General features: G+C 47.9%; 1 protein-coding gene across 2 annotated transcripts in view; it reads left to right on the top strand.

The window, feature by feature from the left end:
* The window catches only part of rarga (retinoic acid receptor gamma a), a 38,427-nt gene that overhangs the window by 18,037 nt on the left and 2,863 nt on the right, over positions 1 to 17,527 (top strand). Inside the window, exons 1-7 of one of the 2 annotated variants that reach the window (XM_083674985.1) lie at positions 1 to 561; positions 14,006 to 14,154; positions 14,549 to 14,690; positions 15,955 to 16,118; positions 16,344 to 16,520; positions 16,821 to 17,025; positions 17,319 to 17,477. The exon at positions 1 to 561 is cut by the window's left edge and continues 356 nt beyond it. In XM_083674985.1, the coding sequence (XP_083531111.1) occupies positions 417 to 561; positions 14,006 to 14,154; positions 14,549 to 14,690; positions 15,955 to 16,118; positions 16,344 to 16,520; positions 16,821 to 17,025; positions 17,319 to 17,477 (1,141 nt within the window). In that variant the 5' untranslated portion in view covers positions 1 to 416. The remainder of the gene's footprint in view (positions 562 to 14,005; positions 14,155 to 14,548; positions 14,691 to 15,954; positions 16,119 to 16,343; positions 16,521 to 16,820; positions 17,026 to 17,318; positions 17,478 to 17,527) is intronic. The other variant, XM_083674984.1, reaches the window with a different exon arrangement.

Genomic DNA, 17,527 nt, shown 5'->3' with positions numbered 1-17,527 from the left:
GTGAGAGGCTGTTATTTAGGTCTGTTACAGCAGACAGGGAGCAGCTCGCCCAAGGGCAGGGGGAGACCAGAGCCAAGCTCAGCACAGCACAGAACAGAACAGAACAGCCAGGAACCAGCTCTGCATTCCAGCAAAGGGGGGAAAGGGGGAAACAGAAGCTTCGGCAGGAAAGGACAGCAGAGAGAGAGAGAAATAGAGAGAAAGAAAGAAAGAAAGAAAGAAAGAAAAAAAGAAAGAAAGATAGAAAGATAGAATAGGAAAGAAAAGGTAGCAGGAGGTTAGACTTTACGACAGGAGCTGTTGTTGTTGTTGTTTTAAGAGTGACGTGACCTGTTCCAGGAGGGAGAGTAGGAGGAGAGAGTGTAGCAGGGTTCGGTAGTGGTTTCTCAGGAGGGAGGGGGGTAAATAGGTGCACCATGTTTGACTGTATGGAGGCTCTGGGCATGGGCCCCCGCCAGCTCTATGATGTCACCAGCCGGGGTGCATGCATGCTGAGGAAAGCAAGCCCCTTCTTCGCGGGGCTGGACCCCTTCGTGTGGACCGGCAGCGCCAGCATTCAGTGTAAGTAGCATCCTGTTTGCATCTCCTGTGTGTGTGTGTGTGTGTGTGTGTGTGTCACGCTCTCCCGCTGACCACTGCGTAGCGTAGTGGAGTGGACCACAGTCTTGTTTACCCCACATAGGCCCGCTAGGAGGCTGCTGCTGAGAGGGCTACAGCCCTCCACAGGAAGAGACTGGGACAGGGCCCTCCCTCTCTCCCTCCCTCCCTCTGCCCAGCTCTCTTACTCACCCCCCCCCCCCCCCCCCCCCCAGCCCTCAGAGCCAGTTTGGGCTGCTCAAACTACCAGGGTAACAACTATGCTATGCTATGCTATGGTATGATGTGTTTTGTGGGTCATATTTGTTTGAGTTCTTAGTGACTGTGAACCCAGAGGCTCAGGTTTCAGTGACAATGTGCGCCACCTGAGTTTTGACCTTGCAAGGTGTTGTATAGAAAACAGAAAAAAAGTAAGAATGTACAGATGAAAGAGGTAGAGAGAGTGTGAAACATAACACTTGGATCTCATGTCAGCCATGTGGATTACATTTGTTCTTTTCACTTCACTATTGCTTTTGACAGCTAGGACTTAGGTCATGGGAAGCCTACAATGGTTGTCAATGTATTATTTTCAACGTGATCTAGAAAAAGGTAGACTTCATAAAACAGAACACTTCTTTGGTCCTTATCTTTTTAGATGCAAGTTTTGTTTATGCTTTAAGCTACAGAGTGTGTAATGATATTCCTCTTGAGCTAAATAGCTCTAAATTAATAAGTAGATGAATTATTGAATGGATAAATTGATGAATAAATTAGTAACATGGAATGTTCAGGCTTCAGAGAGCTAAAGGGGTCTTGCCAGGTTTCTTTTCTCTCTCCCATTTCTCTGTCAGCCTCTCATTTTTCCTCCCTCCTTCCATCCCAGACTTCAGACAGTCCTCTGGATCTAACAACAGGCCTGTCTCGGGACACACAAAACTGGGGTCCATTTCCATAGGTTTCCAGGGGAGCTGTGTGTCTGTGAGAGAGTGTGTGAATGGAAAAGAAGGAGTTGAGAGGAGGCGGGGGGGGGGGGGGGGGGTTCTTGAAGGGAGCAGGCCAGAAATTATAAAAAGAAAAAGAAAAATACATCCTCGGAAATAGGAAGAAGAGAGATGAAACAGTTGCACAAACAACACACACATCGCTAATGTGCGTTTCCCTTTTTCTAGCTTTTTTAAAAACCTAAGTTGGATCTGTGCGTTTTTTAGATTTTATTTGTTCAACCTTCTGCTTTTTTGTTCCTTTTGACTGCCTCTTGGGGGGACTCATCTGTCTTCATTAATCGTGAAGACACCAGCATTTCAGTGGCTGTCATGCACACTGGGTTTGCTTTAATGAAGACAGATGCCCTGTCAGAGCAGGCTGAGGGGGACTCCAGCCAGCCTGCTCTGGTTAGCCAGGGAGCCCTGATGATAACAAGATGAGATTTGTTTATTTAATCAATCAGGCCTCGCCAGCCTCTCTCTCTCCCTCCCGAGCCACACACACATTTTAAAAGTAGCCGTTCAGGTCTCAAAGTATTTTCTTTTTTGTTCTTTGTTCCAGGAAATCAAAAAGATAAAAAAGAGCTCCAGTCTAGAGAGTGTGCCCTGAGGGAAGGGAGCAATCGCTGGTGCGGTGTACTGTTTCAACCCTCTGTGCCCAATAACCTTTGTAAACAAGGCAGCCCTATCCCACACGAGGAGCCGTAATGACTCTCTTTACTGAACCAGTTGCCCCTCATTGTCCTCTTCAATGAGGCAGATGAATTGATGTTTGAGTCTGATATCTCATTAGGCCTGCCCAGCTGCAGAACACAGGGAGCTTGACTCTCCAAGCAGCCACACTGCACTCACACACGACAATAAGGACTTCTTGACTTTTTTTTAGAGTCATCTGGTAAAAGCATGAGACTTTTTCTTAAAATGGCCGGGATAGAAGATGTGGCCGGGATAGAAAATGTCATGTGTGAATAGAACAAAGACTTAAGGAAGTTGGAAGTTTAATAAAATGGTTGTTTTTTTTACTACACACATTGTGTCTTGAAAATAGGTTTTCCTAGTTTTTTCCTAGTAATTTCAGAAGCATTACTTTGAACCGTTCTGAGCTTCTGGTACAGGAAACAATAGCCATGAGGAAATCTTGAATTGGACCAGTGGGGTATCTCATTGTGTTTGCAGTCTGCTGATGTAAGTGTCATTGCTGTTGGTCCCAGGCTGGGTAGCCTACAATCAAGAGGACATTTTAAGTGTGTGGTCAGTTTTCCTGTTGTTTTGTCTTGCAGTTCGAGACCTCTGCTTCTTTCATGCTTCAATGTCAGAGGTTAGGGAGAGGCTATGGCCTGGCCAATGTCAGATCTCCACCATGTGTGGTGGCCTTTTCTGCCTGGTGAAAAGGAAAGCCTTTCAAATGGATTTTATTGTGTAATGCTCTTAACCCTCTGATACTATGTCACTAGTACTACATCTGAGATGCCAATGGAAAATGAAGAAGTGTAAATGATTTAATGATGATTTAGTCATATGTCAATAAGAAACACATTAGTCAGCTGGAATAGAAACCATTTGAAGATGAAGAAAGATTTGAAGAAATGTAGCTCTGTAATCCAAAACAATTGTACGATAAAGGCCATTATATTTTTGTAATCAAAATAATCCTAATTACAGTCTTAACTTTAACTTGTCCTGTTTTCTTATGATTGTTTTGATATCCCTTCCCTCACTATGCTGTGTAGATATATCATGGTAGGAACAGACAACTCTTGCAATCCATCAACATGTGTGCAATCACTCACACGCACACACACGGACACACACACCTCTTTGTTTCCCCTTAATGTGCTGTTCTCATGTGAATTGATGAGCTAATTGAAATAAGGCAATATCTCGGCAGGAAAGACAAGAGAAATAAGGGCTTCCTGTGACCACTGGCACATTCTGCTCAGATCATTTTCTCTCCTAATGGAAGTCTGCAGTTATTTCATTATAATTACAAAAGATTCAATTAAAAGATTAGAATGCCTGAGGGGGCAGGACTGTGAATAGATAGTGGGGTTGGTAAGGGGGATGTGTGTGTGTGTGCGTGTGTGTGCGTGCGTGTGTGTGTGCGTGTGTGTGTGTGTGTGTGTGTGTGTGTGTGCGTGTGTGCGTGTGTGTGTGTGTGTGTGTGTGTGTGTGTGTTAGGGGAACATAGAATGGCAGCAGCTGGAATGTGGACTAGTCAGTGCTGTGATACATAAACCCTGTTGATCCTATCAAGGTAATGTCAAATGAATGTGTAGAAGTTAAAAGGCGTAAGTAGTCAGCTGATTCAAGGTCAACGCACCGTAATTGATATGGCCGAGGGAAAAACCTTCATTTGTCTTTGCTGTTCTACAAACAGTTGTATTAGAAATCCTTCTCTGAGGTGCAGGAATAGTAGACACCTTTTATAGAAAGAGCTGCCTAAAAATAAACATGTCCAATGCTGCCAGTTACTTTATGTCTTTTTGTAGGCCGTGTGTGTGTGTGTGTGTGTGTGTGTGTGTGTGTGTGTGTGTGTATGAGTGTGTCTGTGTATGTGTGTGTGTGAGTGTGTGCATGTGCTTGTGCGTTTGTGTGTCTGTTTGTGTGTGTGTGTGTGTGTGTGTGTGTGTGTGTGAGTGTGTGAGTGTGAGTATGTGTATAGGTGGGTACTATAAGTGTGCAAGCCTTACCCTGGCATTGAGACTGCTGTGTCAGGCCCACAGGCAGACAGACATAGGCACAATGTGCTAGCCCAGATTCCACAGTACTCCGTTGGAATCCAGCTCTCTGCTCTAATAGCAGTTTATAGCCCCTCAGCCGTGCCACTCAACTGTAAATAAAACAGATCTGTCACGAGGATCAAGACAGGCTGCAGTCACCTCATCTACACTGGTTACGCGTCTCTTTCCATTCATGTTTGTTGAAATCGGTGCTTTTATATTATTTATGTACCAGAGAGTAATTATTTCAGCCATAAGAGCAGAATGGTAGTGGCCCCAAGTACTTTCACAAACAGCATAGTGCTCAGGTCACAACGGCATTGTGCCTGTCTGCCACCCGTCCACCCCTGCTGGCATTGTGGCTGTTTACGGAGAACAGAGATTTGCCTGTGAGGCACTATTTCCCCTGTGTCGAGGCGTAGCCACTGGGCAGACAGGCAAGCCAGGCCAGGCCAGGCCAGGCTAGGCAGGCTAGGCAGGCAGGCAGGCAGGCGGTGTGTGTCAGTCTCTAACCATGTGTGAGCTCAGTGTGAGAGGAGAGGTTCTGTTACCAGCATGTTATTGACTGACGGCTTGGCTCCAGCGTTGCTAGGGCCCAGTGTTATGAAAAGCGGAGCAGGGCTGAAATGGAAGCCGGGGAGAGAGAGAGAGAGAGAGGTAGGGAGAGAGAGAGAGAGAGTCCGTCACCCTCCCTGTGTGAATGGGCTGTGTTTATGCAGCAGACAGTGTTTGGCAGTGTGGTGTGTTTGTGTGTGTCGGTGTCGGTGTGTGTGTGTGTGTGTGTGTGTGTCGGTGTGTGTGTGTGCGTGCGTGCGTTGTGTATTATTCCCATTGTCTCAGCTGAGTGGTGCAGAGTGACTGGGGCTAGGACTGGGGGCTGGGCTCCGCAGGTAAGCTACAGTGCCATGCTCACTCTGCTATGACACCTGCCCAGCTCTTATGTATGCCCCTCTATGTACCTTTCACCCCCACCTCACTGCACATGAGTTATTTTGTATTTGTGTGTGTGTGTGTGTGTGTGTGTGTGTGTGTGTGTGTGTGTGTGTGTGTGTGTGTGTGTGTGTGTGTGTGGGTGTGTGTGTGTGTGTGTGTGTGGGTGGGTGAGTGTGGGTGAATGTTTGTGATCAATGAGGAAGAACAGGTGTGTGTTGTCATGCGTGTCTGCATGTAAAAGTGTGGTAGATTCTAGTCTGCCTTTTTTGGGGAGGAATGTGAATCTTGATAGGCAAATAGGTGTGTGTGTGTGTGTGTGTGTGTGTGTGTGTGTGTGTGTGTGTGTGTGTGTGTGTGTGTGTGTGTGTGTGTGTGTGTGTGTGTGTGTGTGTGTGTGTGTGTGTGTGTGTGTGTGTGTGTGTGTGTGTGTGTGTGTGTGTGTGTGTGTGTGGTGTTTGTGTGTGACACTACAACCACTTTATCAGGCCTCAGAGGACCCTGAGAGCCCTTATTTGGCAGTGAAGCCGACATTAGAAGTGCACCCACACACACACGTGACCTATAGGCTCAATCCTCTCTTCAAGACATTTATCTCTCTGAATGGAAGTGGGCTGTAGCCACCTTGTCCATAGGGAGACGGTTATCAGCTAGCTTCCACTCTAGTGGCCATTTCAGACCGCCAACCAGGGAGTTATTTAAGGGAGGACCGGCTCTCAAGATTTACGCTCCATTTGGAAAAGTTGTGTTGGTTCAAAATAAAAATGCTATTATGGTAACTAGTTAATGGGGCTGCTCTCTCTTTCCCAAGGTGATCTACTGTACAGGCAGAAATGTATTTGAAATACTTTCAAGGACATATTTGACTAAGCCAGTAGGCCAGCCCGAGCGGGAGATCATACAGTGTTAAGTGTCACTTCATGTCTTAGTTGACTCTCTGATGGCTGACAACCCCCACCCAGATTCAACGTTGGGCAACCCTGTTTTTTTCAGTTGGTTGCCAAGCAAAAGTGAAAAATATGACCCACACAAACCACACTGCACGTACACATCATTTCTTGATTCCGGTGCTCAAAGCAGAAGTTTCTCAAGGCTGTTTTGCCATCTGATGTGAGTAATGTTAGACTGTGCCAGCCCAGGCCCAGAGCAGGGACAGTAAAAGCAGTAGTACTATTCTCTATCAAAAAGCCCCAGATACCACTTGACCACAAATCACGCTGACAACAGGAAGCCACAGTCTCCTTGGCCCCTCTCTCTCTGTCTCAGAGTGTTGCCGTCCAAGTCTCAGTAGAAAGAGAGAGAGAGAGATAGAGAGAGAGAGAGAAAAAGAGAGAGAGAGAGAAAAGAGATGCCTGTTCATGAAAATCATGACTAACCCTCGCTGAATCTACCAGACCCCCCCAAAACAGAACAAGAATCTGAGAGGCAGCAGTTATAGAGTAGTTATAGAGATCAGTGGAGGATACACGTCTGTCTGTATACTCTTGATTTTCAGCCAACCCAAGGGACAGAACCGTGTCATGATGAAATGTTTAGCTGTGGTAAGGCTTAAGGCGCAGAGGAAAATCACTTGTGGTGTGTGCAGGGTTTTACACTAATTACAGGTTAGGGGGTGTGTATGGTTATGCTTTGTGGTGCTTCCCCAGTGAGATGGTGTGAGCGTTACTATTGTTGTTGTTTACTTGCTCTTCCGTTTCCTCATATCCGCTCAGAGAGTGGGTTACAGCCAGCACGCATCTTAGCAACTTCTACTTTTTTAGGTTTCTATTGTAGTGGAGAGGAAGCAATAGCAATTGAAGGAGCCTTGGCAGTGTTGCCAGAGAGAAGACAGGTGAGAGCCAGCTCTACAGATGGTGAGAGGAAGTCCTAGAAGGACAAACAGCCACCCGGTGATCAAAGGCAAGGCCAGGCAGGCCCTCTAGATGACTCTTCTCTCCTCACCCAGTCTGCCTCCCTGCCTCCCTGTCTGTCTGTCTGTCTGCATGGCTGCCTGGCTGGCTGACATGACCAATGGCTGAGGCCTGTGCCAGCTCTAGGGGGGCCGTCTCCTCCTCAGTGGTGGAGCTCCACAGACAGGGCACTGGTGGAGCAGATGAAGAGGCGGCTGGAGCCCGCCACAGGGATGCAGGGGAGATTTTCTGCACATATGCATTTGGGCTTGAAAGCGCCTGCCTTCCTTCCCCTTGAGCAGCCATTTAGATCTGATCTGCAACTTCATTTGAATTGGACAGCGCCTCGTTAATAAACATGCCCACTTCTACTTCCCTCTTCTATCAGTGCTCTCTCTCTCTCTCTCCTCTCTCTTTCTCCTCAGCTCATGAGTGAGGGGTAAACAAGGTGTTTGGGACCATTTGAAGCACCTCTCCACAGCAGCCGTAGGGGCTTGAGGGGGTGGGTGGGTGGGTGGATTGGTAGCATGGCTGTTTGAAGCCCTGTGTTGTTTGACAAGGTAGTGTGGTGCAAGAAAGGGGGGCACTCACTGCCAAATGTTGGCTTGGCTTACACCATCAACAAAATATCAAAAGACTCTTTATGAGGTGCTGTAAAGAAGAAAGGCTGTTTTGAGTGTATGCTGCCTGCTGCAGACTCCAGGGGTAATTCCACTTTAAAAATGTCCCTGGAGGACTAGAACTAGTCCCACCTGCTGCCTTTCTGGCCTGGTCTGCCCACCTTGTCTGGGGGAGGTGTGTGTGTGTGTGTGTGTGTGTGTGTGTGTGTGCGCGTGCGTGCGTGCGTGCGTGCATGCATGCGTGTGTGTGTGTGTGCTCGTGTGCTCGTGTGTGTGTGTGTGTGTGCATCCATCCATCAGCCATGAGGCTATTTCTCATGATGTCTCATTCGCAGAACTCCATGTTGTCTCCACATACAGTAGGTATGTATGGGAAGAAGACTGTTCCCTGTATATATGCCAGAGAGTGCACGCGTGTATGCATATGTGTTCGTGACTTTGTGCTGGTTATGACAGGGGGGTGTAAATTCCTGGGGGGCGGGCGGGGTGGGTTCCCTGCCTCTGTCCAGTTTGGTTTGGTTTGTTTTCTCTCCTCTGAGCACTGAGCCGTCTCCTGGACCAACCTCATCTCATTGCCCATACGTAAGAATGTTTTACGATTGCTCATGCCTCAGAATACGACCTATGTTTACGTAATGCTTGACCACGTGAATTACGACTTGCGTTTAGGCGATTAGGTAGCGTTAGGCATTCACTTTGTGTGGTTACGGTTAGGGTAAGTTGTCAGGGGAAGGCATTAGCAATTATTAGCATAAGAAACGAGAGTTAGCAATAATTAGCACCAAAAAAAAGAAGGTGTCCCGAGCGCGATTCTAACCAGCGACATTCGGGTTGCAAGTCGGGCGGTTCGGCACTTCCTCCCCTCCGTGTCACGCGTCGGCAGTTCCTCTCGCGGCCGAAGGAGGCAAGCGTCAAGCATACGGACAGTCGTTTTCTGTGGCATGAACAATCGGAACATGCGGCTGTATCTCGGGGTGAGCAGGTTGCCTGGACAGCAGCCCAGTTTTATCATAAGCCTGCTTTCAAAAGGCCTCCTCTTTGGGCCTCTTTACAGGCTGAGATGAGGCGGATGAGGAGGAGTGTGTGTGTGTGTGTGTGTGTGTGTGTGTGTGTGTGTGTGTGTGTGTGTGTGTGTGTGTGTGTGTGTGTGTGTGTGTGTGTGTGTGTGTGTGTGTGTGTGTGTGTGTGTGTGTGTTTGGGGGGGGCATTGGCCTCAGGTAGTGAGCTTTTCTGACAGCTGTTGAAAGGTGCTGCTACTGCTCAGCACCTTTAATGAAAGCATGACACACACACACACACACACACACACACACACACACGCACGCACACCTTCCTTCCACCTGCCTCACCACCATATTAGCTTTGGTTGTTCTGTTGCAGGCAAATCACTTATTATGTTTCTGTAACTCACACCATAGAGACTTGATACTTTCGCACTTGAAAGGTAGGTGAATGACTCAACCTCTGTGCAGAGGAGTAGTTTGGACAGCAGTGTAGCTGAGAGAGGATGAAAAACCCTGCCTACGGTCCTCCGGAAAAAGACAGTGACGTGTGACGAAAAGAGGAAGGAAACGTGCCTGTGCTGTAGGGAGGGATGGCAGGAAGAGGAAGAGGTAGAGAGGTAGAGAGGTAGAGAGGTAGAGAGGTAGAGAGAGAGAGAGAGAGAGAGAGAGAGAGAGAGAGAGAGAGAGAGAGAGAGAGAGAGAGAGAGAGAGAGAGAGAGAGAGAGAGAGAGAGAGAGAGAGAGAGAGAGAGAGAGAGAGAGAGAGAGAGAGAGAGAGAGAGAGAACTGGCACTCGATACAGAGGATGGGTGTGTAGTGTGGTAAAGGGGTAGTAAAGGAGTGCCCATACTGCATGGCCACAGCCTGTGCCACGGGTAGAGCGCCAGGGGCACCTAGCGAGTCCCTACCAAGCGTGCCAGCTCGTCTCTCAGCCTCACTGTTTCACAGCCCCTCTCAATCTGCTGCCCTTCTGCCAGTCTGTCTGCATTCTGCCCACCACGCCTCACACCGGTCCGCTCCGTGTGCTGCTCGCTCATACACCCTCTCTCTCACACACACTCTCTCCAGACCGTCGAACTATCTGACGATATCACGCAAGCAGAGAAAACACTGCTTAAGGCTTTCAAGCCGGTTAATGAAGGTTAGAAATGCAGACAAAAAACCCCACATGTCTATACTCCTAACGTAAACAACACAAACACAAAGAGCGACGCACGAGCACAAACTCGCACGGCACGCTGGAACACATTGGAACACTCTGTGAGGCGGCGATGAGCAGAGAGCTACATTTGCAAATCAAATGGAGTCTGCAGAGACTGGGCAGAGCCACAGGCTGGATGAGTGCCCATACTGAACTGAGAGGCCACAGTTCTATTCGCATACACGCACAAGCACAAGCAGACACACAAACACATTTGCGCGCGCGCACACACACACACACACACACACACACACACACACACACTCACACTCTCACATGCCAAGACTAGACTCTGGAACACTGTCCCACTGAAGATTCAATCACACCCACAGTCACGTAGACAAAATCTGCAGGCCTATTGTGAAAGAATATTTGTTCCTCTGCCAATGTGTCATATGCTGCTCTGTTAAAACGGGTGTTGCAACACAAAACACATGAGGCACATTGTCCTGCCTTTACTCACATACATTACAGAGATACTCCCCTCACCAGAGTAGAACACAACAGGCAGGTTCACAATGACCAGAAAAACCCTTTCTTTTCTTCTCTGTTCTGCCCTACTTTCTCCCTCTATTGTATACACTCACTGAGAACTTTATTAGGAACACCTGTACACCTTCTCATGGTGGAGGTGGTGTAATGGTGTGGGGAATGTTTTCTTGGCACACTTTGGGCCTGTTAATACCAATCAATCATTGCTTGAATGCCACAGCCTATTTGAGTATTGTTGCTGACCACGTGCATCCCTTCATGGCCACAATTTACCCATCTTCTAATGGCTACTTCCAGCATGACAATGCACCATGTCACAAAGCAAAAGTCGTCTCAAACTGGTTTCATGAACATGACAATGAGTTCAGTGTTCTTCAGTGGCCTTCCCAGCCACCGGATCTGAATCCAATAGAACACCTTTGGGATGTGGTAGAACGGGAGATTCACACCTTGAAAGTGCACCTGAAAAATGTGCAGGAATTGCGTGATGCAATCATGTCATCATGGACCAGAATCTCAAAGGAATGTTTCCAACATCTTGTGGAATCAATGCCACGAAGAATTGAGGCTGTTTTGAGAGCAAAGGGAGGCCCTACCCAGCACTAGTATAGTGTTCCTAATAAAGTGTTCAGTGAGTGTATATTGAACCTCAACATAAGTCAATTGGCCTCGTTGACTTGACCTAAAATTTAATGGAATTGACCCAGTTGAATTGACCTTCAGCTAAACGTCTATTTCTGCCTCGTACACTTACATTTCAGATCTAATGAGGTCTTAGTAGAGGACAGAATGTTTGACTGTAGCTCCGTGGTAAGTGCTTGGGGTTTTAGTGGTGTAATGCAGTGTTGTGGTAAGGTGGACATTGAGTGTGGGGGTGACTGTGTGTATGTCTGTGGCTATAGTGAAGTGTGTGTGTGTGTGTGTGTGTGTGTGTGTGTGTGTATGAGAGAGAGAGACACACACTAGGGGATTACTACAGGCTAGTGCAGCTTGGACCACTTGTGTACAGAGACCATTGAGAGAGGGGATTAGGGGGTAAACTGATACTTAGCAGGAAATGAACAGTGGCTACTGATAACTCAACTACACGACCCTCCTCTTCTCTCTTCTCCTCCCCCCGACACCACAAATACACCGCCCCCACACACACCCCCCTCTCTCCTCTTTCATCACCAGATTGCAGTTCTTGGGCGGCGGATTGTCATGCAAATGGAGTCCCAGGCATAAGAGGCCTACTGATAAGGAGGGCCTCTCATTTCAGAGGTCTTTGTTTTCTAAACAGAGATGAGCTGAGTTTAGGAGACAGGAGAAGGGGCTCACAGGGGTTGATTGAATAGTCCATCTCATTGTGTGTCCGGGGGGTAAGTGGCTAGGATATTTGGATAGGGGTATGTGTGAATGAGGTTGAAGGAGGGAGCAGGAATCATGTTCTCTCCAGCAGGAACCAGGTTCAGGTTGTTGACGGATCCTGATGGATTTTTTTCTCCCGCTGTCCTAGTTTCTCTCTCTCTCTCTCTCTGTCTGCCTCTCCCCGCGTTCAGACAGCGTCAGTCAGTATCCATTTCTTCGACGCCACATACGGTTTGTCCTTTTCTAAGGACTTGTCAACACATCGCCCGGAGCCTCATTTACCGCTGTTATTATTGCATAAACAGAGGAGTTCATGGCACGTTCATGGGGTTTTTACTCTTCCATTGACCCTGCTTTGTAACATTCAGGACAAATGGACTGGGCCGCTGTACAAACAATCTACTCAAAGTGTACGCTTTGAGGTTGACTTGTTGATTTGTACATTTAGCATTTTGATTATTTTTCTGAAACAGATGTAAAACACATTTGCCTAAAGTACAAACATTATTCAGATTTTTTTTTATTTTTAATATCATTTGATATAGACAGTACTGAGGAAAGCAGATGTTGAGCAGCAAGTAGCTAATGACAAATGGCTGACATATTGCTGTTATTATCATTCATGATCTCAGTAGCAGTAGCAGCAGTAGTATTACTACCGGCCATCTTGGTCTTGAACCAGGCTAGCCCTGAGGAGCAACTGTGTCCTCCTCTAAACCCTCCTCCTATCTGTCCTTTTCTCTGTTTTTTATCAAATTCCTCTTTTTATGCCCCCTTTTCTCTTCTTTTTGAAGTCTCCCTACTCTTGTAAAAAGCCAAGCTGGTGGTTCTGCTTCAGCCCTGGGTGTGAGAGAGGAAAAGGGGGTAGGGTTGTAGGTTAAGTTTAGGCTAGCCCTGTGGTTTCCATTGAAGGTGCTAGGGGGAGGTGGGGGCAGTAAAAGTTAGAATTTTAGAGCCTCCCTGTTTTTTATTTTATGATTGGCTTTTTTTACGGGCTAGGGGCTACAGCTGGTGGTGTGAATAGCTGCCGAAGGTGACCGAGTCCCAATAAAGTCCCCGCCAGCCGGGCTGGGGCCTCCAGACCAGCCATGAGACTGCCTTTATAGGCCGGCTTACGAGCCTGGGCCTCTATTAAAACCTGGCAGGGCTGCACTGAGGAATTTAGGGCCAGGAAACAAGAGAAAAATAGGGTTTGTGTGTCAAGGGGTGGTGAGCTGCAGATTTGGGGGGGGGTTGAAGTTTGAGGGTGACTGAGGGTGAAAGTTGAAAGAAATGTTGTTGGGGAGGGGGTCAACATGTGTGTCTCAGAGTGTGTGCAGCCCTAGCATGTGTGTGTGTGTGTGTGTGTGTGTGTGTGTGTGTGTTTGTGTGTGTGTGTGTGTGTGTGGCTTATGTCTCTCGTGGGAAGTATGGAATCCATACATACATGCTTGAGTGCCCAAAGAGCTTATCTAGGTTCCAGCGTAGAACATAATGATGTGTAATGTAGCGTAGTATCGTGTGACTCAAGGTAGAACTGACGTGAGTTTTGCGGCCTGGCAGCCTGCGTGACTGGGTTGCAACAGGAGAGGGAGTGGTCTGCAGTGCAAGGACGCCAGTCACGCAGGCGCCAGTCACACTAAGTCAGTGTCTTTCTGTGGAATGAGGAAGAGCCAGCTGCAACCCCGCCCTCAGCAGCTCAACTCTGCTACCTGGCCTTGTCAGGGAATCTGTCAGTCAATCATGCCTCCACTTAGCTCCGTAAACAAACTATTTGTTTTTTTCTCCCTTGTCAGTCACCACCCCCCCCCCCCCCTTCCCCCCCTCCCCCCCCTCCCCCCCAGGCCACAGACAAACACTAATCTCTTCACGTTACCAACCTGAATGCTGCCCCCTGAGGGTAAAGGATGGAAGGCCGGGGGACGTGGGACTGACAGTCTTTTTACATTCTCTCTGTCTGTTTAATGAGCGTCAGGATATGTATAGGACAATGGGTCATCATTACCTCTTCTCCTGTTAGTGTGTACTGTATATGGCTGTATTAAGTGGCGCCTGAACATCTCAGTTGTCCTCAACATCAAACTGAATAGGTCTCCATTAAGGTGCAACCCATCCCTCTACTTGTGTCATATTCAAGCTCCTTTCCTCATCAACAAATGGTGCTGTTTCAGTATTTCACATGACCACACTGTAGCACTGAGACAGTAACCATAGTAGACAGGGTAGTATCTAATCCTGTTCTTCTTTTCTTCCCTGTAGCGGTGGAGACCCAGAGCACCAGCTCTGAGGAGATGGTCCCAAGCTCCCCCTCTCCGCCACCCCCACCGCGCATCTACAAGCCCTGCTTCGTGTGCCAGGACAAGTCCTCTGGGTACCACTACGGGGTCAGCTCCTGTGAGGGCTGCAAGGTGAGACCTAGCTCCTGCCTTAGGATCATGACAGTGATGCAGAGACCACTCACACCCACAGAGAAAACCTAGTTTCCAGTGTTGTGAAGTAGGGCAGATATAGCAATGTTGGATAAAAGCGGAGGAAAGATGAGAACACTTGACAATGAAACGCAGAGATAAGAATGTGATTGAACAAAAAAAAAAATGTATCAATGGGCAAATCGTTAACAGGGACATAATGTAGCGAAAGAGGGGGGAAAAAAGTGTTTGTATTCTAAGCCCGGATTTGAGGACAAGAACAAAGATGAAAGAAGGGACGATAAGAGAAAGATACCGTTGACCGTTGCAATGTCACTCCCTGGATTTAACCGTATTGCATCAATCCACCCCCGTTCACTTTGCGGGGCGCCAGGGTTTCTTCCGCCGCAGTATCCAGAAGAACATGGTGTACACCTGCCATCGAGACAAGAACTGCCAGATCAACAAGGTCACCCGTAACCGCTGCCAGTACTGCCGACTGCAGAAGTGCTTTGAGGTCGGCATGTCCAAAGAAGGTGAGAGCTAAGGGGCTGATGTCTGGAGGCTCCTAGAGCACCCAGGCTGGGGGACACACAGCACACACACACGCAGGCACGCAGGCACGCACACACACACACACACCAAAGCACTCAAGATGCTTTTCGTTGGATGAGAAATACTGTAATATGGAGTTGGAGAGATAATAATGATTCCCATGTTTCCTGACCATCGAGTTTATTGAACTTGAACATACATAGAAGCAGAAACATACTGTGCTTACACTTAGAACTAAAAAGATACACAGATATTATATACATCCCATGGACGTTACCTATAAAACAGCATAGCATGGGGGGGAAAACCAGAAACAGAGAGTTCAGAGTCCCAGGGTGGGTAGATTGCAACAGAGCCAATAGAGTAGGGTGGTGATTCGGAGAAGCTTGGCACTCTACCAATCATATGACTAATCATGTTACAAAATGACTGTCTTCCTGTTTCACGACTCATCTCTCTGAACACACCCTTACCCCTCAGGTCTCAGGCTACAAAACACTACCCTCCATTCATACTGTCACTTCTTCAGTTAGGCAGAAAGAGTCATTTTGAGTCGGCATCAACAGATAAGCCTGTTGTGACAGAAACAATAGCGAGAGCGATAGCGCCCTTGGTCACAGAAGGCTCAATTTTCAAGAGATGTGTGTGTGTGTGTGTGCGTGTGTATGTGTGTGTGTGTGTGTGTGTGTATGTGTGTGTGTGTGTGTGTGCGTGTGTGTGTGTGTGTGTGTGCGTGTGAGTGAGTGTCAGTCTTGCCCGCGGTGAGCCCATGGGACATGTATGTGGGTGTAATGTTTGGGTGGGATGTGTGTTAACACCGGGATCACATTGTGCCTCTGCTATTACTGGATATCCTGAGAGGAAGGAAAGAATGGGAGGAGGGAGAGGGAGAGGGAGAGGGAGGGGAGGGAGGCAGGCAATGCTAGAGTACTAGTTAACTCAGTGGAGGGGTGGACGAGGAAGGGAATTGGAGATAACATTGTATGAAGAGATAGTGTTGTCAGACTCATCACAATGTTAAGGGAAACGGTTAGACAATATTGAGTTTTTGTAGAGCGTGATGATGATGATCACGGCTTGATGATTCAGTTGATGGTAACAAGTACGACTGTGGAGCATCAGGTGAAAGAGTACGATCAGATCAAAAGATCTCTCTCCATGTTATCACTGAGATACTCACTCACATATTCTGTATCCCACTTCCTCCTCCTCCTCCTCCTCCTCCTCTTCCTCTCCCTCTCTTAGCGGTGCGCAATGACAGGAACAAGAAGAAGAAGGATGTGAAGGAGGAGGTGGTGTTACCTGAGAGCTATGAGCTGACTGGAGAACTAGAGGAGCTGGTCAACAAAGTCAGCAAAGCCCACAAAGATACCTTCCCTTCACTGATCCAGCTGGGCAAATACACCACTGTGAGTCCACCACACATGGTTGTGGCAGCTTGAAAAACCCACTTAAACCCACTGTACATATTACATATTATATATTACATATTACAATACAAATCTGCCGTGACCATGACATTAGCGCGACAGATGGGGTTTGAACCCAGGTGTCTTTTCTATTATCTATAATGCTCGACCCCACCAAGCTGATAATCTCTCTCTCTCTCTATAACTGCGTGTCCTGTGGTTCAGAACTCCAGCTCAGACCATCGCGTGCAGCTGGACCTGGGTCTATGGGACAAGTTCAGTGAGCTCTCCACCAAGTGCATCATCAAGATTGTGGAGTTTGCGAAGCGTCTTCCCGGCTTCACCACCCTCACCATCGCTGACCAGATCACCCTCCTCAAATCAGCCTGTCTGGACATCCTGGTACTTACTGCCTTTGTTTTCCCTGGCCTTCAACCCCTCACTGTTATCAACCCGAACCCCTGGCACACCTTCAGATGAGGGAATACTGCCTCTCAGTGGTGATATTTGGCATTGCAGGAGTATTTCCATAAATGTATCTATAGAGAGGGAAAGGTGTGGTTTTTACATTTATATACATTATTAGACATACTATATGCAATGGCTCTCCTGTTGAAATCTGGTGCTGATTAACACCGTTGTGTAGCCTACCACCTTTCGGTCATTTTCATTTGCTTATTTTTGTTTTCCCTTCACACACAGATGCTGCGGATCTGCACGCGCTACACACCAGAGCAGGACACCATGACCTTCTCAGACGGCCTGACTCTGAACCGTACTCAAATGCACAACGCTGGTTTCGGCCCACTCACAGACCTGGTGTTCGCCTTTGCCGGCCAGCTACTGCCCCTGGAGATGGACGACACAGAGACTGGCCTCCTCAGCGCCATCTGCCTCATCTGTGGAGGTACTGCACCCAGAGGGGCTCAAAAGGATTATCATTAATGCTATCTGCCATGAGATGTCACTTTAGAGAGGCCTTATATCTATGACATGCTTGAATTTTAATAATCCAATGTAATGTAATCTCCACTCAATTACAATAACCAAAAGAAAACATTGGTGAAATTGTTGGTTAGACTTTGTTAGTTGACTAACCTCCCCTATATCTGAAGGCTACAGTAGGCTATGTGTCCCGAGTTGTGTAGTGTGTGTGTGTGTAACTGTGCTCCTCCATCCCAACCCCCCCCCCTTCCTCAGACCGTATGGACCTAGAGGAGCCCCAGAAGGTGGACAAGCTGCAGGAGCCCCTGCTGGAGGCCCTGAAGATATACGCCCGCCGCCGCCGCCCCAACAAGCCCCACATGTTCCCCCGCATGCTGATGAAGGTCACTGACCTCCGAGGGATCAGCACCAAGGGTCAGTACAGTATAATACAGTACACCACCACCACCCTGCACCATCCCACT

The sequence above is a fragment of the Argentina silus genome (genome assembly GCF_951799395.1).
Source record: "Argentina silus genome assembly, chromosome: 8".
NCBI classification, from domain to species: Eukaryota; Metazoa; Chordata; class Actinopteri; order Argentiniformes; family Argentinidae; genus Argentina; species Argentina silus.
This window is presented reverse-complemented; position numbering and strand designations above follow the sequence as displayed.